The 22,604-nt window shown below is 48.7% G+C and overlaps 2 protein-coding genes across 5 annotated transcripts; one reads left to right on the top strand and one right to left on the bottom strand.

Annotated features, from left to right (window-relative positions):
* The first annotated feature begins 402 nt into the window (after positions 1-402).
* On the top strand, positions 403-15,283 carry LOC139009318 (zinc finger protein 771). Of its 4 annotated transcripts, XM_070413563.1 has the most exons (4): positions 405-505; positions 829-980; positions 1,135-1,290; positions 13,740-15,283. In XM_070413563.1, exons 2-4 carry the CDS (start codon positions 942-944, stop codon positions 14,550-14,552), a joined length of 1,008 nt encoding a protein of 335 aa, XP_070269664.1. In that variant the 5' UTR covers positions 405-505; positions 829-941; the 3' UTR covers positions 14,553-15,283. The 4 variants fall into 4 exon arrangements, with proteins under 4 accessions (XP_070269666.1, XP_070269664.1, XP_070269667.1 ...); XM_070413565.1 differs by lacking the exon at positions 829-980 and having other exon boundaries at positions 403-505; XM_070413566.1 differs by lacking the exons at positions 405-505; positions 829-980 and adding an exon at positions 706-784.
* A 3,847-nt stretch (positions 15,284-19,130) lies between these two features.
* Positions 19,131-22,394, bottom strand: DCTPP1 (dCTP pyrophosphatase 1). Its single transcript, XM_070411652.1, has 3 exons — positions 22,253-22,394; positions 21,465-21,575; positions 19,131-19,622 (listed from the first exon to the last, which is right to left on the bottom strand). Exons 1-3 carry the CDS (start codon positions 22,351-22,353, stop codon positions 19,322-19,324), a joined length of 513 nt encoding a protein of 170 aa, XP_070267753.1. The 5' UTR covers positions 22,354-22,394; the 3' UTR covers positions 19,131-19,321.
* Between the last annotated feature and the right edge of the window lie 210 nt (positions 22,395-22,604).

Raw genomic sequence — 22,604 nt, forward strand, 5'->3', positions numbered from 1 at the left:
AGATCAACAAACTCATACAGACACCACCAGGGAAGGTAGTGGGGGCAGGAGGAAGTGGACAAAGGCGATCAAATGTACGGAGCCCGAAGGAGACTAGACTTTGGGCGGCGATATTTTACCTCAGTACATTTAATTTTTAAAAAGAGCTCAGGTGTGTGAAACGCGTAGCATACATAACACCAGCGCATAGTAGGCACAGCACACAGCACGGGGCCGCGGTAGCCTTTTTTTTTTTTGTGGGAGTAGATTGGAAAGCACGTATCCAAGGAGCCAGCTATCCCCGAGGCCAGGAGACCGGGAAAGCGTCGCTGGCGAAGGAGAAAAGACGGCAAAGGGGGAGAAACAGGAAAAGGGAAGAGGCGGGGAGGCAACAGGGCCCGCCCTCCAGGCGGGGCGCCAGCGAGAGGCCCAGGCCGGGCTGGAGCGCACGTGGCCTAGTTTGGGCGGAGCGGACGTGCTGGGCCGCAGCGGAGACCCCGAGCGGCACAGGAGGAACGCCCTGAAGGTGGGTCAGAACCGGACTGCGAGGACCTTGAGGGTCGGGGTGGAGCGGCCCGGGGTCCTGGGAGCTGGGGAACGGCGGAGCCACAGGCCCTGGATTCCCCACCCTCCCGGGGCAGCTCGGACCGGACGCTCGGGTCCTCCGGGTCCTTCCCCCTAGGGGGCGGGGTTAGCGGTTCTGACCAATGACAGGCCTCCCAGAGGCCCCGCCCCCGACGCCTCACGAATGCCCAACCGCCGGGAGCCCTGGCCTGGGGCTGTGTGAGCGCTGAACCTGCGGCTGGTGAGTGCGCACCCTCAGGGTCCCCGCCCCGATCCCGCCTCCAGCCCGTGCCCTGGAGTTCCGGGCCCCGACCAGGCGCCGGCAGTGACTCAGCGCGGGGAGGGTGGCGACTCGTTGGCACTGGAGATTCCAACTGTTCTGGGCCTTGAACGCCGGGATGAGTGGCGTGAACAAGTGTCTTCGGAGCTGGTCGCGGGCAAGTGCTGGTGCCTAGGGCCGAGCCGGGTGGGAGGGAGAGGGCCCAACCCAACCCCAGGGTCGGCCGAGGGAAGCCGCGCTGCACCGCCTTGCCTGGGCCAGGCCGGGGTGCGGGGTGGGTCCCGAGCTTCTGACCCAGCTGCCCGCCCTAGGACACCAAGATGCCTGGCGAACAGCAGACACCGAAGGTGGAGGAGGAGGAGGAAGAGATGCAAGAGGAGATGGTGCTGCTGGTGAAGGATGAGGAGGATGAGGGTGAGGAGAAGTATGAGGTGGTGAAACTCAAGATCCCCGTGGACAACAAGGAGGTACGTGTCCCACACCCCGATCCCTAACCTGGTTCCGGCGCAGCCTCCGTCAGGCAGAAGCCCTGGATCTGCCCCTGCAGCTACTATCCTATGTGGTGAGAGCGGGCCCCGGGGAGAGAAGCCCGGAGCTGGGAGCCTAATGCAGACGGGGTGGGGGAGGGGCCGGGTTAGGCAACAGAAACCCCGGGCTCTTGGTAGCATTTACTCTTCTCCAGGCACTGTGTTAAGCACCGCGGTTCTCTAACATAGGTAGTATTTGTTCCATTTTACAGGTGAGGGAACTGAGGCCCAGGAAGCTTGGTAGTTTGGTGACTGGCCAAGGTCTCAAAGTTAGTCAAGAGATGGCTTATCTGAGACCAGTGAGAGTGAGGGGTGAGGTGAGTGGCGACTCCAGGCAGAAGAAATGGGCCTTTCAGGGGCTCAGGGGGAGTGAGTGGGGCACCGGGAGAAGCGTGGATGAGCCCAGGGTGTTTGGCAGGCAGGTAGGGCATTTGGGATTTATCCTGAGGGAGAGGAAGGTTTAACGAGAGGAGCTTTAATATCAGAATAGGAGTTAGATTTCCCCCTTCAAGCCCCAAACTGCCACAACTTCCAGTGCAGCCCTGCTCATACCTGGAGAACTCTGGCTGGGCCAGGTTTCTGGGCCCAGGCTCTGGTTTCTTCCTGCAGGGGAGCCAGTTCCCAGGGAAAGACGTTCTGCTGCCCCCTAGTGGGTGTGGTGGGCCCTCGGGGGAGGGGGCTGGCTGCTTTGGCCTCTGCTCCCAGTCAAAATAGCTCTGCAGGTCTGTTTTTCTCAGGCCTCCTTGGCCCATCATGCTGGCTTACTCTGCCTCCTCTGGCCCTGTGATCTCCTGATCTCCCCATTCCACCTGTAAGTTAAGAACTCGGACTCCAGAGCTCAGGGTGGACTTTCATCTCCATTTACCAGCTGTATGACCTTGGGCAAGTTTCTTAACCTCTTTTGCCTCACGTTCCTCATTTGTAAAAGGACAATCATACCCACACCTACTTCTTAGGGTGGTGAGGGTGAAGTGAGTTAACACACGGAGAGAGAACTGTTTACATAATAAACACTATGTAAATATTATTCATTCTGCGATTATTCCTTCTTCCTCTAAAGTTTAGGACCTTGGTCTAGGTCAGTGGTCGGCAAACTGTGGCTCGAGAGCTACATGAGGCTCTTTGGCCCCTTGAGTGTGGCTCTTCCACAAAATACCGACTTCTGCGCATGGGCCACGAAGTTTCAATCGCACTGTAAGTGCGTGCTCGCACGTGGTATTTTGTGGAAGAGCCACACTCAAGGGGCCAAAGAGCCGCATGTGGCTCTCGAACCGCAGGTTGCCGACCACTGGTCTAGGTCAGTGGTCGGCAAACTCATTAGTCAGCAGAGCCAAATATCAACAGTACAATGATTGAAATTTCTTTTGAGAGTCAAAATTTTTAAACTTAAACTATATAGGTAGGTACATTGTTATTTAACTTAATTAGGATACTCCTAAGGCTTAGGAAGAGCCTTAAGGTCATCCTGGAGATTTTTCAACTAATTTTTACCAAAGGCCTTTTTGGGGTGTATCCTGGGGCTGGTGTGAAAGGGGAGACCCACATGGGGGCCTAGACAGAGGACTGAGGGCAGACAGCTCAAGGCAATGGGGAAGGCTCACAGACAGCTCAGTGGGCATTTGGCTAATGGAGGCAGAGGAGGGGCTTCCAGGAGGAGGAAACGGCAAAAGCAAAGGCTCAGAGGAGACGGGGCCAGAGAGCTACAGGTATTGGAAGCCGCACAGGAATTTTGCATACGCGTGAGGTGATACGGTGCCATCAGAAGCCTCAGATCAGAGGAGGCACGTTGGGTTTTCTGTTCAGAAGATTCACTGGCTGTTGTGGGGAGAACAGGCCATGTGAGGCTGGCAGCCTGCTCTCAGGTAGTGACAGCAGTGGAGACAAGACAGAAAGTTGGGGATATTTTCGAACCTTGAGTGGACTGGTTAGAGCTAAGGATGGGATGGAGGAGGCTGGGCATGGCTGGCCATGAAACGTACGGAGGGCTAGACTCTAGACCAGGGGTGGGCAAACTTTTTGACTCGAGGGCCACAATGGGTTCTTAAACTGGACCGGGGGCCGGAACAAAAGCATGGATGGAGTGTTTGTGTGAACTAATATAAATTCAAAGTAAACATCATTACATAAAAGGGTACGGTCTTTTTTTTTTTTTTTTAGTTTTATTCATTTCAATGGGCCGGATCTGGCCTCCGGGCCATAGTTTGCCCACGGCTGCTCTAGACAGAACATGTAGCAGTTAAAAGCATCGGTTCAAGTCCCAGCTTCACCATTTACCAGCTTTGCCTGCACATCCCATCAACGTTTAGCATAGCACTCTGCCCACAAGGTAGCTCATGAGCTTGCTGTGTGGTCTCCCTGAGTCTGTTTCTATGAAGATTGTCGTCTCCAAAGCTCTTTCCAGTGCTGACAGCCTGCATCTCGTAGCTGTCATCACCCAGTCCCATGGCCAGTCGTTGTCCAGAACAGGCCTGAATTATGCTGCACGCAGGCGCTGAAGCATTCTCTCACTGCCTATCAAAATCCAACCTCTCCTTAATGAACACAAAGATATTCTCAAAGGGCTCTGTGCACATCTAATCCTCTCTCTCTCTTTGCTTAAGCCTTTGAGTGTTTTTCTGTTTCCCTCAGGATGCAGTCTTAGCTCCTAGGCCTGGCATTCAAAGCTCTACACCACCTGACCTCATGTCCTGACTTCATGACCCAACACCCATCCCATGCCCCAGTTCAAACAGACCTGCCCCTTTCTCACCTCTAAGACTGCCTGTGTGGTCCTTCAGCCTGTAAAACCCTCTTCACCTCTCCCACCTGCTTTCTCCAGGAGTTGTTCTCTCTTCTAGATTAAGTCTTAATTTTAACAAGCATACAGTCACCTGGGAATCTTGTTAAAGTGAAGGTTGTGATTCAGTAGGTCTGTGGTGGGACTTGAGATTCTAACAAGTTCCCAGTGATGCTGCTATGGCTGGTCTGTAGCAAGGAGCTAGTGGTTCTCAACCTTGGCTGCACATTAGAGTCACCTGGGAATCTTTTTAAAATCCTGATTTCTGGGCCTCATCCTCCGGAAATTCTGTTTCTTTGTTATGGGGTGAGGCCACAACATTGGTAACAAAGAAATAGAATTTCTGGAGGACGGGGCCTGGAAATCAGGATTTTAAAAAGATTCCCAGGTGATTCTAATGTGCAGCCAAGGTTGGGAACCACTGGGCTAGAGGGTAGGGATCGTACTACCAAAAAGAAGGGGGATTCTGAAAAGGGTCCAGGGCAGGGAGACAAGCTGTGTAGGGTGACCTCAAACTTGTCAGTGAGGTAGAACTGCAGTATGATTAAGAGAACAGGTGTTTTGGGTGATGAGACTTGGAGTTCAGACCCCAGTTCGGACATTGATTGGCTGTAGGGCCTTGTGTGGTCACTTTCCTTCTGAGTCTTACTTTCTTATCTATAAAATGGAGCTCATGATACCTAACCCAAGGGGTTGTGAGAATTTAACGAGAACATGAGTGAGAAGCACTTAGCACAGTCCCTGGCACATAGAGAGCTCAATTCATGGTAGTTGTTGTTATTTTAAATAAACTTTTATTAATTTCAGGAGGAAGGGAGAGGGAGAGAGAGATAGAAACATCACTGATGACAGCATCACTGATCGGCTGCCTCCTGCACGCCCCATACTGGGGTTTGAGTCCGCAGCCCAGGCATGTGCCCTGACCTGGTATTGAACCGTGAACTCCTGGGTCATAGGTCAATGTTCAACAACTGAGCCATATTGGCCGGGTAGTAGTTATTACTGAGGAGGTTAACTGGGACCTTTGCTCTGTTAAAACCAAACCAAACATAAAGCAGGAATACAAACGCAATCACTTCATGGACTTGGATCATCATATCACTATCCTACATTGTATCCCCATGGGACCTCCTTGTTATAGTGCAAATACCATTTATTCTAATTTTTAAATCTAATAGCTGTAGAATTTAACACATGGAAGGGCCTTGACTGACCACCTAGTCTGGTATTTGCCCAGCTTTAGTTGCATGTTCATCGCTCACCTGCTGTGCTCATTACTTAATGCTTTTCCTCAGATAGGTTAGCAGTTTTTGTTAAATCCATTTTTATCCAAAAAATAATACTGATGAAACTGTGGGTTTCATGTGATGCATCTTTTTTCTAATATCCGTGAAAAAAGATACATAATGATCATAATGAGATGCGAGTGCACCAGCAGAAGACTGAATCCTCTTGCACCCTGTGATGTGCGTGTATCTCCAGTTGGGCACTTTTTATCTCACGGAGCCTCCCTCGCCTTCCTGGGTTCACTGGGGCCTGGGACGGGAGTGACTTGCCTGTGGTCTTAATGAGTTAGTCTCAGCCCCTCTTACCTAGATTTCTCCTGGGGCATCCAGAGCCCCTTCTCTTGGAGCTGCCGATGCCAAGAGAAGTTGCCTTTTTCTAGTCAGTGACCCTGCGTAAGGACGTCCTCAGGAAGGCTTTAGTCATCTTAAAGATGGTGCCAGAGACAAAAGGGCCAGAACAAAATGTAGTATAATAAGAAAAGGTCTCTCCACAGTGGCTGCCGTGCTGCAGTAAACCCAGTAGGTGTCAAAACCGGGGCAAGACTGGAAAGTGTGACCTTGAATTCTCACTGTGCCAACTCAGCTATGGGGAGTTTCTCGATATCAGGTTGTACTTTAACTTTAAATTCCTCTTGGAAAGTGCCAGGGACTTGGAGTCCAGCCTCTGTCCCATCTTGGCTGTGCAAGCGCAGTGTAGCCTGCTAGTTAAGTGAGGGTCCTGACCCCCCACTGGCTGTGGGAATTTAATCTGCCTCAGCCTGTTTTCCTAAATACCAAGGATAACAACTGACTCGAGGCAGGTGACAGGAAGATTTAATACAATAATGTACATCACACAGCGTTGTTGAAACTTTACACTGTAATGTTGGTATCACTCATTATTCTGTATACTGTTTAAACGAGAATTCCGATCTTCAGGGCCTTGAAGTTCCTCTTTGCAGCTTAAGAAAGTAAAATCCTCGCCCTGGCCAGTGTCTCAGTTGCATAGGTGTAGTCCCACCTACCAGCAGGGGGTGCAGAAGGCAGCCGATCGATGTTACCCTCTCCCTTCCTCTCTCTTTAAAATGAATAAACTTTTTTTGGCAAAAAGAAAAGAAAGTAAGGCCCTTAACGACTCACATGCTGTCACTTAACCTCTCTTAACCAGTTTCCTTATCTATAAAATAAGACTATGGTAACTACTTTGTGGGGAGAAGCTAAGACTGTCTTGTCCTTAATATGTGTCAGATATTTCATTTAATCATTAATTAATGTACCTAATTGCTCGGCCCACTATAGATACTCAACATCACTTTGCCTGGATGAGCCCTCTCTTTCCTAAGAAGGAAGCAATATGCCCTCAGTAGTCCTCTTCCTTCTACTGTTAATACAAAATACTAAGACAATACAATGTTAACACTGTTAATACAACCTGTGCCCTTCACCTGCCTTTTACGAAACATTTCTTTTTCTGATTTTATCTCTAGAAGCCCAGGCTTCATGAAACTGGCTCATTTTCATTTCAGGCCTCAGAGTTGTATTTGGGTTTTACCCTTGCTTCCTTCTTCGCAGCTTAAAAAATGCGATTGCTCTATCTTAAAAGTTTATTCAAAAGCCTGGGTTTGTTTTTGGCCTCGCTTTAAAAAATATTTTATTGATTTTTTACAGAGAGGAAGGGAGAGGGATAGAGCGTTAGAAATATCTATGAGAGAGAAACATCGATCAGCTGCCTCCTGCACACTCCCTACTGGGGATGTGCCTGCAACCAAGGTACATGCCCTTGACCGGAATCGAACCTGGGACCTTTTAGTCCGCAGGCCGACGCTCTATCCACTGAGCCAAACCGGTTTCGGCTGATAGCTGTATTTTTAATTTTGTGAGGAATTGCCAGGCTGCTTTCCATAGTGATGATTCCAGTTTACATTCCCACCCGCAGTGAATGAGGGCTCCCTTTTTTCCACAACCTCTTCAACACTTGTTATTGCCTGTGTTGTTGATAATGGTCATTCTAACAGGTGTAAGGTGGTATCTCATTGTAGTTTTGATTTGCATTTCCCTAGTTGCCAGTGAGGATGAACATCTTTAAATATATCTGTTTGCTGTTCATATGTCTTCTTGGGACAAGTGTATTTTCAGGTCCTCTGTCCACTTTTTGGTTGGGTAGTTTGTTTGATTGTTGTTGAGTTCTATTAGTTCTTCATATATTTTGGAAAGGAGTTACTGTTTGCAAATATCACCTCCCATCTGGTTGGCTGTCTCTTTGTTTTGTTGTCAGTTTCTTTTGCTGTGCAGAAGGTTTTTTGTTTGGTATAGTTCCATCCATTTATTTTTGTCTTTACTTCCCTTGCCTTTGTGGTCAAGTTCATAAAATGTTCTGTACGACCAAGGTCCATAAGTTTGGTACCTATGTTTTCTTCTATGTAATTTATTGTTTCGGGTCTTATATTTAGGTCTTTGATCCATTTTGAATTAATTTTTGTGCATGGGGACAAATCAACTTTCATTCATTTGCATGTGGCTTTCTAGTTTTCCCAGCATCACTTATTGAAGAGACTATCGTTACTACATTATATGTTTCTGTTTCCTTTGTCAAAAATTATCTGTCCATATACATGTGGTTTTATAGTGGCGCTCTCTATTCTGTTCCATTGATCTGTGTGTTGGTTTCTCTGCCAATACCATGCTGTTTTGATTATTGTAACTCTGGTATAATTTGAAGTCAGGTAGCATGATACCTCCAGCTTCTTTATTTTTTCTCAGGATTGCTTTGGCTATTTGAGGTCTTTTGTGATTCTATATAAATGAAGATTTCTCATTCTCTTTCTTTTAAAAATGCCATTGGGATTTTGATGGGGATTGCATTAAATCTGTATATTGCTTTGGGTAATATGGCCATTTAAACTATGTTGGTTATTCCAACCCATGAACATGGGATATTTTTCAATTTTGTTGTGTCTTTTTCAATCTCTTTTAATAATGCTTCGTAATTTTCAGTATAAAGGTCTTTCATGTCTTTGTTAAGTTTATTCCTACATATTTTATTCTTTTTTTTTTTTTGCAATTGCAAAAGGAATTTTTTTTCCCATTTCTTTTTCTGAAAAAAAAATTTAAAAAATATATATATTTTGATTGATTTCAAAGAGGAAGGGAGAGGGAGAGAGAGATAGAAACATCAATGATGAGAAAGAATCACCGATTGGCTGCCTCCTGCATGCTCCCCACTGGGGATCGAGCCCGTAACCCAGGCATGTGCCCCTGACCGGAATCGAACCTGGGACCCTTCAGTGTGCAGGCCAACGCTCTAGCCACTGAGCCAAACCAGCTAGGGCCTTTTTCTGAAGTTTTATCGTTATTATACAGGAAGGCAATGCATTTTTGCACATTGATTTTGTATTGTGCAACTTGACTATATTTGTTCCTAATAGTTTTTTTAGTGGAGTCTTTTGCGTTTTTTATATACAGAATTATGTCATCTGTAAAAAGTGACAGTTTGACTTCTTTTCCTACTTAGATGCCTTTATTTCTTTCTCTTGCCTTATTGCTCTGACTAGGACTTCCAGCATTATGTTGAATAAGAGTGGTGAGAGTGGACATTCTTGTCTCGTTCCTGATCTTAGAGGAAAAGCATTCTGTTTTTCACCATTGAGTATGATATTAGCTGAGGGTTTATCATATATGGCCTTTATTATTATTTTTAATGTTTTTATTGACTTCAGAGAGGAAGGGTGGGGGGGGGGGGGGGAGAGATAGAAACATCAATGATGAGAGAGAATCATTGATCAGTTGCCTCCTGCAAGCCCCAAACCGGGCATTGAACCCACAACCTGGGCAAGTGCCCTGACCAGGAATTGAACTGTGACCTCCTGGTTCATAGGTTGATGCTCAAACACTGAGCCTTGCCGGCTAGGCATATATGGCCTTTATTTTGTTGAGATACTTCCCTTCTATTGCTATTATTATTGAGTGTTTTAATCATAAATGGATGTTATATCTTAACAAATGCTTTTTCTGCATCTATTGGTAAAATCACATGGTTTTGATCCTTCTTTTGTTGATGTGGTGTATTATGTTGATTGTGTACGTTGAGCCATTCTTGTGCCCCTGGAATGAACCCCACTTGATCGTGATCTATTATTTTTTGGATGTACTGTTGTATTCAAATTGCTAGTATTTTGTTTAGAATTTTTGCATCTGTATTCATCAGAGATATTGGTCTGTAGTTTTCTTTTTTTGTGTTATCTTTCCCAGGTTTTGAGAAGGATGGTTTTAAATCTTCTTTGAATGTCTGGTAGAATTCACTGGTGAAGCCATCTGGTCCTGGGCTTTTGTTTTTTGGGAGTTTTTGTTTGTTTTGTTTTGTTTTTGTTTTAATCTTCAACAGGGATATTTTTCCATTGATTTTTAGAGAGAGTGGAAGAGTGAAAGAGATGGAAAGACAGAAATATCAATGTGAGAGGAACACATCAATTGGTTGCCTCCTGCATGAGCCCCTGACCAGGGCTTGGTCTGGGGAGGAGCCTGCAGCCGAGGTACATGCACTTCCTTGACCGGAATCGAATCCGGGACTCTCCGGTCTGTAGGCCAACACTCTATCCACTGAGCCAAACCAGCTAGATTCTCTATATCTTTTAATCTTAACTTTTATTTCTTTAACCCAATCATTTTTTAGTAGTATGTTGTTTAATCTGCATGTATTTGTGGGTTTCTTTACTTCATTTTTGCATTTGATGTCTAATTTTAAGGCATTGTGGTCAGAGAACATGCTTGGTAAACTTTCAGTCTTCTTGAATTTGTTGATGCTAGTTTTGTGACCCAATATATGGTTAATCTTTGAGAATGCTGTGCTCTGGAGAATGTATAATCTGATGCTCTGTGATGAAAGGTTCTGTAAATGTTAATTATGTCCATTTGGTCTAGTGTTTCATTTAAGGCCAATATTTCTTTATTGATTTTCTGTTTGGTTGATCTGTCTAGAGCTGTCAATGGAGTATAAAGTCTCCAACTATGATTGTGTTTTGGTCTATTTCTCCCTTTAGTTCTGTGAGTAGTTTTATATATTTCAGTGCTCTCTGGTTGGGTGGGTATATATTAAGAAGTGTTATGTTTTCTTTAAAAAAATATTTTTATTGATTTCAGAAAGGAGGGGAGAGGAAGAGAAAGGTAGAAACATCAATGATGAGAATCATTGATTGGCTGCCTCCTGCATACCCCATACTGGGGATCGAGCCCACAACCCAGGCAGGTGCCCTGACCAGGAATTGAACTGACCCCTCCTGGTTCATAGGTCCACACTCAACCACTGAGCCACGCCAGCTGGGCAGTTTTTTCCCTTTTGAGTGCATTTGATCTTCATTATCCTTTTCCAGTTCAGACCTTTCCCCCTCCCCTTTTATGTTTTTGTTGTCACAAATTATCCCTATTTATGCTGTAAGTTTATTGTTGAACTTACTCGTAGTGTTATGGCCTTATGTTCTTTGTTTCAGGTAGAATAACTCTATTGAGTATTTCCTGCAATGGAGGTTTTCTGGTGATGAAATCCCTCAGCTTCTGTATGTCTGGGAACATCTTTATTTCTCCTTAATATTTAAAGGATAATTTTGCTGGATATATTATTTGTGGCTGGTAATTTCTCTCTTTCAGGAGTTTGACTATTTGCTTCCACTCTCTTCTGGCTTGTAGAGTTTCTGCTGAGAGTTCGGATGATTCTGATGGGTTTTCCTTTGTAGGTTACTTCCTTCTTTTCCTGGCTGCTTTGAGAACTTTTTTCTTTGTCATTAATTGTGACAGGCCCTTGAAGAAGGCCTCTTTGGATTGAAGTAACTGGGTGTTCTGTTTGCTTGTTGGAATCGAGGATCTAGTTCTTTTTTTTTTTTAAGATATTTCTTTATTGATTTCAGAGAGGAAGGGAGAAGGAGAGATAGAAACATCAATGATGAGAGAAAATCATTGATCGGCTGCCTCCTGCACGCCCCCCACTGGGGATCGAGCCTGCAACCCAGGCATGTGCCCTTGGCCGGAATCGAGCCCAGGACCCTTCAGTCTACAGGCCGACGCTCTATCCATTGAGCCAAGCCGGCCAGGGCGAGGATCTAGTTCTTTACATAGATTTGGAAAGTTCGCATCCACTATTTGTTTTAATAGACTCTTCATTCCATGCTTCCTCTCTTCCTCCTCTGCAATGCCTGTAATTCTAATATTGCTTTTTCTGATGGAATCAGATAGGTCTCATAGAGCTCTTTTACTTTTCTTTATTCTCAGGTCTTTCTCTTCCCTCTGCACCATGCACCATTCCTTGATTCCTATCTTTAATATCACTAGTTCTTTCCTCTATCTCATTTGTTCTGTTTTCTATGCTCAGTAGTTTACTCTTAATCTCCTTAGTTGCATACTTCACTTCCAGGACTTCTTATTGGTTCTTTTTTTAATCTCCTTGGTAAAATACTCGTTTTGTTCATTGATTTGTTTTCTAAGTGCACTGATTTGCCTGTCAGTATTTTCTTGCATCTCATTGAGTATTTTCAGGACTGCAATCTTGAAATCTCTGTCATTTATTATTTTTAAAAAATTTAAAATTTTTCCATTGATGTTTAGAGAGAGTAGAAAGAAGGGGGAGAGACAGAAAGAGGGAAACATCGATGTGAGAGACACATCGATTGGTTGCCTTCCATATACACCCCGACTGGGGCTGGGGATCGAGCATGCAACCGAGGTGTGTGCCCTTTACTGAAATTGAACCCAGGACCCTTCAGTCTGTGGGCCAACACTCTATCCACTGAGACAAACCAGCTAGGGTGAAATCTCTGTCATTTATATCACATATTTCCATGTGTTCCAGCCTGCTTTCTGGGGATTTTTCATTTTCTTTCTGGTCATCGTCATTACTGTGGTTCTTCATGGTATTTGCTGTCTTCCTTTGCTTATTCATTTATCTCTGAAGAGGTCTTTCTACTATTTTCCAGTAGATGGTGCTGAATCACAAGATTTTTACCTCTGAACTCCTAGTCTTGAACCTCCGTGGCTTCCCTAAGACCAGGGGTGGGCAAACTTTTTGACTCAAGGGCCACAATGGGTTCTTAAACTGGACCGGAGGGCCGGAACAAAAGCATGGATGGAGTGTTTGTGTGAACTAATATAAATTCAAAGTAAACATCATTACATAAAAGGGTACGGTCTTTTTTTTTTTTTAGTTTTGTTCATTTCAAACAGGCCGTAGTTTGCCCACAGCTGCCTCAGACTGTATAACTGTGCTGCTTGGGGTAGAGTTTGTGTCTCACTTCCGTGGGTCCTGCCCCAGCACCCCTCCTGGGGATCAGTCACAGAGGGAAACGTATTCTACTGCAGTAGCTTTTGGTTTACAGATAATACGCTCCTGAACTTGACTTCAAGGGCAACAGGAGGCAAGTTTTGGGAGTCCAAGCAGTGGCAGTGCTCTGTGGTACATTTCTTTGTCTGAAACACCACTGCCTGTCTCTGAGCCACATGCACACGGCAGAATCCTGTGCTCTGTCAGGCATCTGCTGACGCAGACACTGTTCACTCTCTCACTGCTTGCCACTTGCTATGAGCTGCCGGCTACAGGGCTGCACCTGGGGGCCACCTGCACTTTCCGCTCTTGTCTCCCGGTTTATTCCTGGTTGCCCACCTTTAGATGTTTCAGTGCCCAGGTCTCTCAGGCATGCGTCTGTGTTGAGCAGGGATTTCTTTGTTGAATTATACATGGTTAACTTTTTGAAATTTCAGGAGGAGAGGAAAAGACACAGCCTTATGCCATCATTCCTCTGACACCACCTTCCATGTCTTTCCTATTACAAGGCTCTAAGCTAAGAGATCCCCTCCAGGGCACCCCATCCATTACTCTCCCCTCCATGCATTCGGCCCTATGTACTTTTTCTTGCCATTCCTGGGTCTTCACTGGCAAAACCCCTGCCTCAGGGTCTTGCTGTGCCCTCTGTAGCCTGCTTTCTCACTTCCTTTACTTTTTGCTCTTGTTACATCAGTTTTTTAACCTTATTTAAATCTGAAACATTCACCCAATACCAGCACTTGTCCATTTTTCCCATAAGCAGGAATTTAAAAAATATAATACTGAATCCCCAGTGCCTAGAACACAGTGTGGCACCTTGTACGCCCTTAATAAATACTTGTTGAATTATTAAAGAACAGGTAGAATGACACTGGGCATGTGCTCTGTACATTAATACAGTATCTAATTTAATGTGCGCAGCAGTGCTAGGAGGGAGGCTTTCCTGTTTTCCATAAGCGGAACTGAGATTACAGTTTGCAGAGACCCAGGTCTCTTGCTCATGGGACTGTGGGTCAGGACTGACTTGTCCCCTTTCTCCCCACAGGTCCCGAGGGAGGCGGCAGCGCCTTCTGCAGACCCGGCGCGTACACACGTGTGCCCGGACTGCGGCCGTGCTTTTGCACGCCGGTCCACTCTAGCCAAGCATTCACGCACGCACACGGGTGAACGGCCCTTCGAATGCCCCGAGTGTGGCCGGGGCTTCTCGCAGAAGTCGGCGCTGACCAAACACGGCCGCACGCACACGGGCGAGCGGCCCTACGAGTGCCCCGAGTGCGGCCAGCGCTTTTCGGCCGCCTCGAACCTGCAGCAACACCGGCGGCGCCACACGGGCGAGAAGCCCTACGTGTGCACGCAGTGCGGGCGCCGCTTCGCTCAGAGCTCCAACTACGCGCAGCACCTGCGCGTGCACACGGGCGAGAAGCCTTACACTTGCCCCGACTGCGGGCGCGCCTTCGGCGGCAGTTCGTGCCTTGTGCGCCACCGACGCACGCACACCGGGGAGCGGCCATATGTTTGCGCCGACTGCGGCACGCGCTTCGCGCAGAGCTCGGCGCTGGCCAAGCACCGGCGAGTGCACACGGGCGAGAAGCCACACCTCTGTACCGTGTGTGGCCGCTGTTTCCGCCACCGGTCCAACCTGGCAGATCATACCCGCACGCACACGGGCGAGCGGCCCTACCCCTGCACCGAGTGCGGTCAGCGCTTCCGCCTCAGCTCCAACTTCGTCCGCCATCGTCGTTCGCATATGATGCGCCGTCTCTATATCTGCGCTGTGTGCGGCCGAGACTTCAAGCTGCCCCCTGGCACTAAGGCCACCACTGTCACTGAGCGCTGCCCAGAGTGTGAGAGTAGATGAGCCCCCTTGTCGCTGTGGCTGCTAGTGTCTGGCTGAGGAGGCGCATGCCAGGGCCCTGACCCCCAGGGGCTGGACTAACTGGACAAGGACTGCGGGACCCTGGTCTGGGAAAGGGTGGGAAGGCAGAACTGGCTGCCCGGGACCTGGGAAACATAGTTAATCCTCTACTGCAGTGATGGCGAACCTATGACACGCGTGTCAGAGGTGACACGCAAACTCATTTTTTTGGTTGATTTTTCTTTGTTAAATGGCATTTAAATATATAAAATAAATATCAAAAATACAGTGGGGCCTTGACTTACGAGTGTCCCAACTAACAAGTTTTTTTGAGATACTAGCCGTCTCTCTGCCGATTTTTTGCTTTGAATTGCAAGCTCAAAAAAATTTGGGTTACGAGCCAGCTTCAGATACCCCACCGCTAGTTGGCACAGCGAATGTCACAGTGATTTGACATATGAGTAATTTGAGTATAAGCTCCGTCACGGAACAAATTAAACTTGTAAGTCAAGGCCCCACTGTATAAGTCTTTGTTTTGCTATGGTTGCAGAGATCAAAAAATTTATATATGTGACACAGCACTAGAGTTAAGTTAGGGTTTTTGAAAATGCTGACGCCGAGCTCAAAAGGTTTGCCATCACTGCTCTACTGGGATTTTTGGAAACCGTGGCCTCTTCCCCCTCACTACAAATCCTCAACCCGTGTTAGTGAATAAAGTATTATATCTTCACGCACATGTGCCTGTGAATGAATAGATGGGGAAAGGAGCAAAGTTGGGGTATTCCCTGGGCTTAGGTGACTTAAGTGAATCATCACAGAACCAAGTGGGGCTATTAGCCCAAAAGGGTTCCTGGAACTGGGTTTGTGTGTGTGAAGTCATCCCACATTTGGCCCTTGGTTATGTCCTTATAACCTCTGATCTGGAAGAGTCTGTAAATATAGCACACTAGAGGCCCAGTGCACAAAATTCGTGCACTGGAGGGTGGGGGGAGTTCCCTCAGCCCGGCCTGCCCCTTATCACACTCTGGGAGCCCTCAGGGGATGTCTTACTGATGGCTCAAGCCGCAGTCGGGCCTCCCTCTACAGGAGGTGACCAGCCGATCAGGGGAAGGCACCACCCCCATCACCCCCTCGCTGCTGCTGTTGCCTCAGGCCTCCCTCTGTGGGAGGCAACCCTGTGATCAGGGGAAGGCGACGCCCCCATCACACCTCTGCTGCTGCCACTGCCTGCCATGAGGCTTGCCTGAGCCTTGGGCCCTCGCAACAGCAGTGGCTATCGGCAGCTTGCCGGAGCCCTGGGCTGGCCCTGGGTAAGCAGCAGCAGCAGCCATTGGTCCCGTACGCTGCAAGTCCCCACCCCTGTTGCTGCAATGCCCCGCCCACCCATGCCTGCTGCATATGTAGCCCGCTGATGGGTCGTTACTGTGACAGCATCCCAACCAATTTGCATATTACCCTATTATTAGGCTAGAGGCCTGGTGCACAAAATTCGTGCATGGGGGGGGTCCCCTCAGCCCAGCCTGCACCCTCTCCAATCTGGGACATTCATCTCACAATCCGGGACCACTGGCTCCTAACTGCTCACCTGCCTGCCTGCCTGATCACCCTAAACTGTGCCCCCTGCTGGCCTGGTCACCCCCAACTGCCCCCCACCAGCCTGGTCACCCCCAACTGCCCCCCACCAGCCTGGTCACCCCTTACTGCCCCCCCATGCTGGCCTGGTCACCCCCAACTGCCCCCGTAGCCGTCCTGGTCACCCCTTACTCTGCCCCCCATGCCATCCTGGTCACCCCCAACTTCCCCCCCCTGCGGGCCTGGTCGCCCCATGCAGCCTGCTGTTTGGTCGTTTGGTCTCCCCTCACTAACCCCCCTGCCAGCCTGTTCACCCCATGCAGCGTGCTGCTCAGTCGTTTGGTCGCCCCTCACTGACCCCCTCTGCTGGCCTGGTCGCCCCACATAGCCTGCTGCTCAGTCCTTTGGTCGTCCCTCACTAACCCCGCTGCCAGCCTGGTTGCCCCATACAGCCTATTCTGTCGTCCATTCAGTTGCAATGGTCGCTTAGGCTTTTATATATATAGATTGATTCGTGCTTAAACAGGCACCAAATTCCGCAGAGCTTTGGTGAGCAGCCATGAACATCATGGAGCGTAGTATAATGAAGAGACAATACTTTTTAAAAATATATTTTTACTGATTTCAGAGAAGAAAAGGAGAGAAATATAGAAACATCAATGGTAAGAGAATCGTTGATCGGCTGTTTCCTGCATACCCATATCGGGGATCGAGCCTGGAACCCGGGCATGTGCCCTACTGGGAATCAAGCCCATGATCTGGTTCATTGTTTGCCGCTCAACCACTGAGCCAGGCCTGCTAAACAGTACTTTATGGCACTATGTTTAAGACTTAAGTGCTTTATTATTGTCAGCTCATTTTCATCCTCAGCATCCACGTTTGGTAATCGTATCTCCATTTCTGCAGATAAGTAAGTACTGACAGTGAGGGAATGGCAGAACTGGGACACGTATACAGGCATTTGCAGTCCATTGTCATTTGCTATGATGGGGGGAGTTGTTGGTTAGGTTTTTAACGCAATCTTGGGAGTTTAGAGGTTGTCCTTGGAGGTATGTTTAAGCTGGCCTTGAAGGCTAAAAGAGAGAGTTTGGGAACTAGGGAGAGTCCCTGAAAGTGCCTGCCAGACTTGTTGGAGCTTGAAGATAGGGACAAAGAGCAACGAGGTTGGCAGGAGATAGACCACTGGGGATTTTAGAAGCCAGGTGACAGTATCCAAGGCAGCAAAGAAGCCTTGAGTGATAAGGGAAGGGGTGGAGTGGGCATATTAAGGAGCTAGAATTCTGGGGATAAGGGAGGTGGGGCTGACTTCACTTCTTAGCTTGGATGACCACAGGTAGAGTCACAGATGGTACAGGATGAGAACAGTTGAAGTGGCAGCAATTGTTACCCCCAATCTGGACATGTGGAATGTGAGGTCAATGTGGAGGGGTCAGAGAGGTGATTGAAAAGAACACCTTGGGATATCGGGTCTGAAGTGCATGACCCCTCGCCCAGAAAAGGGTACCCAAGAAGTACCTGGGAAAGAACAGCCAGAGATAGACAAACTCAGAAATGCCTCGTTTGGGAAATCTAGAGGTGTTTCAGAGGAAGTGGTCAGATTTTGCTCTGGTGCCCAATGGTTGTAGGAGTTGGGGGAAGTGGTGAGCCATTTCAGTGGAGTGATAGTGGGTTAGGATATAAGTGGGAGGATGAAGCAGCAGATGGGTGGGTGTAATAACCCTTCTCAAGAGGCGTGGCTGTGAAAAGTATGAGGGCAGTAGCTGGGGAGTTTGTTGGTTTTGTCTATAGGGAGGAGACTCAATTTTTGTGCTTCGGTGAGGGGTAATGGAAAGGAAGAGAAGTTGATTATACAGAGAGGATATAATTGATCAAGGAGAGGTACTGAAATCAAACCAGAAAGGATAAGGCTTCTACTACTATTGGTAGGGAGCAGGGTGGGCTTGGGAACACAAAGCTGAAACAGTTCCTATCTGGAGTTTTACCTGGGAAGTAAGAGGTCACTGGTAAGAGGGATAAGGTCACCGAGAGGAATGAGGCCAGTAGAGGGGAACCCTCATTTTACTGATGTGGAAACAGGTTGACAAGGGCAGCAAAAGTAATTTGAAGGTCTTTTTTCCAGCATCACCCCAGGCCATGGGCATCTCAGAAAAGAAAGTGATGTGTCTGAGGTCACACAACCATTTTTAGGGACAGAAGTGGAATGAGAAATTGGCCTGGAGATGGCACTGCAGGGGCAAGAGGCCCAACTCCAAGAGGAGTGGAAGCCCTGTTCTGCTCCACATCAGAGATCTGATCCCAGTTTGTGCTGGGGCCTGAGGCTCAGCCCTGGACCCAGGCCTAACTCAACTGTTGACATTTCCTGCTCTGGACATCTGAAAGTTTTGAGTTGAAAGTTAATACCTGGAAACTTACAAAGTCCTATGTGCCAGGCACTGTCCTAAGCACTCTACTGACAGTAATAACCCACCTAAGTTTGTTTTTACATTTTTATTGATTTCAAAGAGATAGAAACATCAATGAGAGAATCATTGATCAACTGCCTCCTGCACGCCCCCTACTGGGGATCGAGCCCACAACCCGGGCATCTGTCCTGGCTAGGAATTGAACTGTAACCTCCAGGTGCATAAGCTAACGCTCAACCCCTGAGCCACGCCAGCTGGGCTCACCTAAGTTTTAAAACCCTATCAGGTAGGCACTTTATTTTCATTTAGATGAGGAAATCAATGAATACCATCAGCTAAGTATGAAAGATGGCATTTGATCCCTGATGGCCTGGCTCAAAAACGTAGGCTCTTAAAGCTACGCACAGCCTTCTATCTGTCAGAGGCCCCGAAGGGGAAGGAGACTGGCTGGAATCTCACAGGCAACCTGCTGGAAGTCAGATCTCTGCTCTGCAGGTGGGAGCTACAATAGAGAAACACGGGAGTTGGGCTCAGAGGCAACCCTGGTGCCCTTCTTCGGCACCTGCTGAGACGGAGCCTCCCCAGCCACCGCAGGAAGAGTCTGGAGGCGGTGAAACAAAACTTTTATTGAGGGAGAAGAGTACCAAGAGGCTGTCTTCCAGAGGTTTTTGAACCTCAGACCTCAGGACGTGTCCCTAGGTCTGTGATCTGTTAGGAAAGGACTAGAATGAGGTTCCCTGGGCAGGCCACTGTCTTCCTCACATGCCATGCTGAGCTGCAGATCTTGATTCCATGTTTCTAGGTTGAGGCCTGACCTGTGGACTCACAGGCAAGGTCTGCAGTCCCCACAGTCTGGTCTTCAGAGGTGGCCCCGTGGGGCAGGTCTGTATATTTGCGAGAAGAGCCGCGGGACAGATGTGCTGGGTAGCGTCTCCGGTTGGTGTCCATCTTGGAGAGCACTGCTTGGGGAAGATCCACACGGCAGCGGGCTGCTAATGCTACCAGGTAGATGAGGACATCACTAAGCTCCTCTTGAAGGGCCGCCCGTTCCTTAGGGGGCCAGGCTTGGGGACCAGCCTTCCCGTCGGGCTTCCACTGACTGGGGATGGAACACACAGATAGGCACACGCAGCACAGAGATGCTGGCTAGGACAATGGGTTCCGCCTCCCAGGACCCCCCAGTTCTTGCAGCAATGAATTCGCACATCCTAGGAACTTCCTCCAAGGACAGTTCAACCCATATGGGCCCTGGGTAGACTCAGGGTGAGGAAGAGCCTCCAACAGATGAGTCACCCAGACCTCTGGGTCCCTACTTGAGTCAAAGAGTTGGCAAGAGATCATTTCACTTGTCAAGACCCAATTCTTCTCTCCAGCCCTAGCCACTGCCACCCCAGACTAAATCTCAGACCTGGACCTACCGGGGAAGCTTGCTAACCCATCTTCTATTCTTGTCCAGCATCATTTTTTAAAAGCACATTTACACATTACATTTTGTCCCTCTCCTGAAACTCCCCTAGCTGTGCTTGGAATAAAATCCATGCCCTCCAGGTCCTGCATGAGCTGAATGACTCCCGCCTCTTCCCATGTCATAACCCACTACTCTCCCTAACTCCCCACCTAAAAGTCACCCTGGCCTTTTCTGACTTGCACACAGGTCAAAGTGTCCCAGGGCCTTTGCACTTACTGCTCCCATTGCCTTGAATGATCTTCTTCCTGCTCCCCCCACAGCTTTCCCAGGGCCGGCTCCTTCCTGTTGCCCAGGTCTCAGCTCAGGTGTTACCTCCTCAGAAAAGCCTTCTCCCTCTGTTTCCTCCTCTTTCACAACCTGGTGCTATTTTATTCATAGAACTTATCACAACTGCTGATGTTTTCAAATAAGCCTGGCTGGTATGGCTCAATGGTTGACATCACCCTATGAACCAGGAGGTCATGGTTGGATTCCCGGTCAGGGCACATGCCTGTGTTGCAGGTTCCATTTCCAGTGTGGGGTGAGCAGGAGGCAGCAGATCAATGATTCTCTCTCATAACTGATCTTTCTCTCTCTCCCTCTCTGAAATGAATAAAAATACATTAAAAAAAATAAGCTTGCTTATTTATTGTCAGTCTCCTTGCACTGTGAAGGTGGGAGCAATGTCTGTCTTGTGAAAGGCCCTATCTCTTGATTCTAGAAGAGCAAGCACACAGATGAGGCTCATAAATCTGTAATAAATGAATGTCTTGCCCACACACACGTCTATGCCCTAACTTCTCCACCCCCCTGTGACTTCACTGGCTTAGGCCTCATGACCTCTGGCCTAATCTGCACCAGCTTCCTCACTGGTCTCCCTGCCCCAATTCTTCCGGTGATCCATCCACCCTGCTGACACAGTGCTCGCTCTACCACTCCCGTCTGGTCAGGTCTTCTGTCCGAACTCCATCAATTCTAACCCCAATTTTATCATTCTGGCTTCATATCCCACCCCTCTCCTCCTCAGCCCTATCACTTACTCAGTAGATATCTACTGAATGTCTGTTGTGGGCCAGGCGCTTGGCACACACCAGAGAACAAAACAGATACAAAGTCCTTGCTCTTCCTTGAGAAGCTTTCACTGGAAGAGTCTCAGGTTTTCCTTGAATTTAACTTGCCCTTTCCCACTCACCACCTAGGCACATGTAGTCTCGCCTCTGCCTGGAGTGCCATGGGCAGGTTTTCTATAGAATATATTCCTTTCTCTCCCAGAGGCAGAGGTAAAGGAAGATTGCCCTGGCCCTTTCTTAGACCAAGATCTGCCTTGCTGTCTTCTCTCCCAGGAGGCCGGGCACCCCTCAAGGGCAGGGACTGAGTCATCTGTATCCCCAGCACCAGGAACAGAGCCTGGCAGTGAGAAGGGGAACTTGAACCCATGGATATTTGATGATCAAATATCCACCCCCACCCCCACATAAAGATTCTTCTACTCACAAGAGCTCTGCCAGCTCCCCCACTTCCCCCACCAAGGCCAGGAGGAGGTTCCGAGGTTGGTGGAACTGGTCCCAGTCTCTTTCAGCAGCAAACTCAGCATGGAGGCGGCGGCTGGTGTAGGAGAAAGGGGTGGAAGCCCAGTCCCAGGGTTAGGGCGTGGGGGAGGAGATGCAGGGCCCCGGCAGCTGTCTCTGGTCTGTAATAGGGGCATGGGTTTCCGACAGGGTTCTGCAAGTAACTCCTTGAATGGCCTTTAGTCATGTCTTTTCTAGGGACTATAAAATGGACAAGCCCCTGCACAGACCCTAAACTCCATGGAATCCCATCAATACCCTCTTTACCATTCTGTCTCCTGTTGCTGCTGCTGCGGCGTCCTCCACCTGGCACATCCGTCTCTCTGCAGATCTAAACCCTACGATCTTACAGAGACCTTGTAGGTCCGCGGGAATTCCCCTGAGGAGCCTTTCCTGGTTTCCTCCAGCAAGAAACAATGCCTCCCCTTCTCCCTGCATTTGTCTATGTTCTACCTCCCACTCCTGGAGGGCAGAGCATCGGACCTCAGGGCGGGCCTTAACACCGCTCGCCAGGCGTCACCATCCCCCTGCCTCAGGTGTGCGCTGCTAAGCCCATTTGGAATATGAGGTTAGCAGGCTCGCCCGAGGTCAGACTGCAGAGCTGGGACGCGAGCACAGCGGCTAGACTTCTTCCCGCCCACGTGGAGGGGCCCTCCCCAATAAAAGGGCGAGAGGGGGTGATTTCCCAGCCCAGGTTGGGGAAAGACGGCTTACATGTCCTCGAGCGTGGGCTCCGGGCTGAAGCTGAAGGGGCGGGCAGCTTCGGTGCCCTCGCCCTCCGCGTCCCCAGGCTTCTCCCGACCCACAGTGGACATGTTGCCCACCGAGCTGCTGCCCAGATTGCCCAGGAAAACCCGCGCTCAGCTCGGAGCCCGCCTCCAGAGGCTCTGACCAATCACAGGCGTTATCGATTGCTTCCGGGGGCGGAGCCTCAGGAAAGTCCAGTTACTTGCGTGGAGCTTGTTATAGCCCGCCCCTTACCCGGACTGGACCAATAGGAGCAAGCTTCAGGCGTGCGCTCAGAGGCCTCTGCCCCGGAATACTTCCGTGTTGGCCAAGCATCTTA

The sequence above is a fragment of the Myotis yumanensis genome, unplaced genomic scaffold, assembly GCF_028538775.1.
Source record: "Myotis yumanensis isolate MYYU_CA2020_CCGP unplaced genomic scaffold, mMyoYum1.0.hap1 SCAF_4, whole genome shotgun sequence".
NCBI classification, from domain to species: Eukaryota; Metazoa; Chordata; class Mammalia; order Chiroptera; family Vespertilionidae; genus Myotis; species Myotis yumanensis.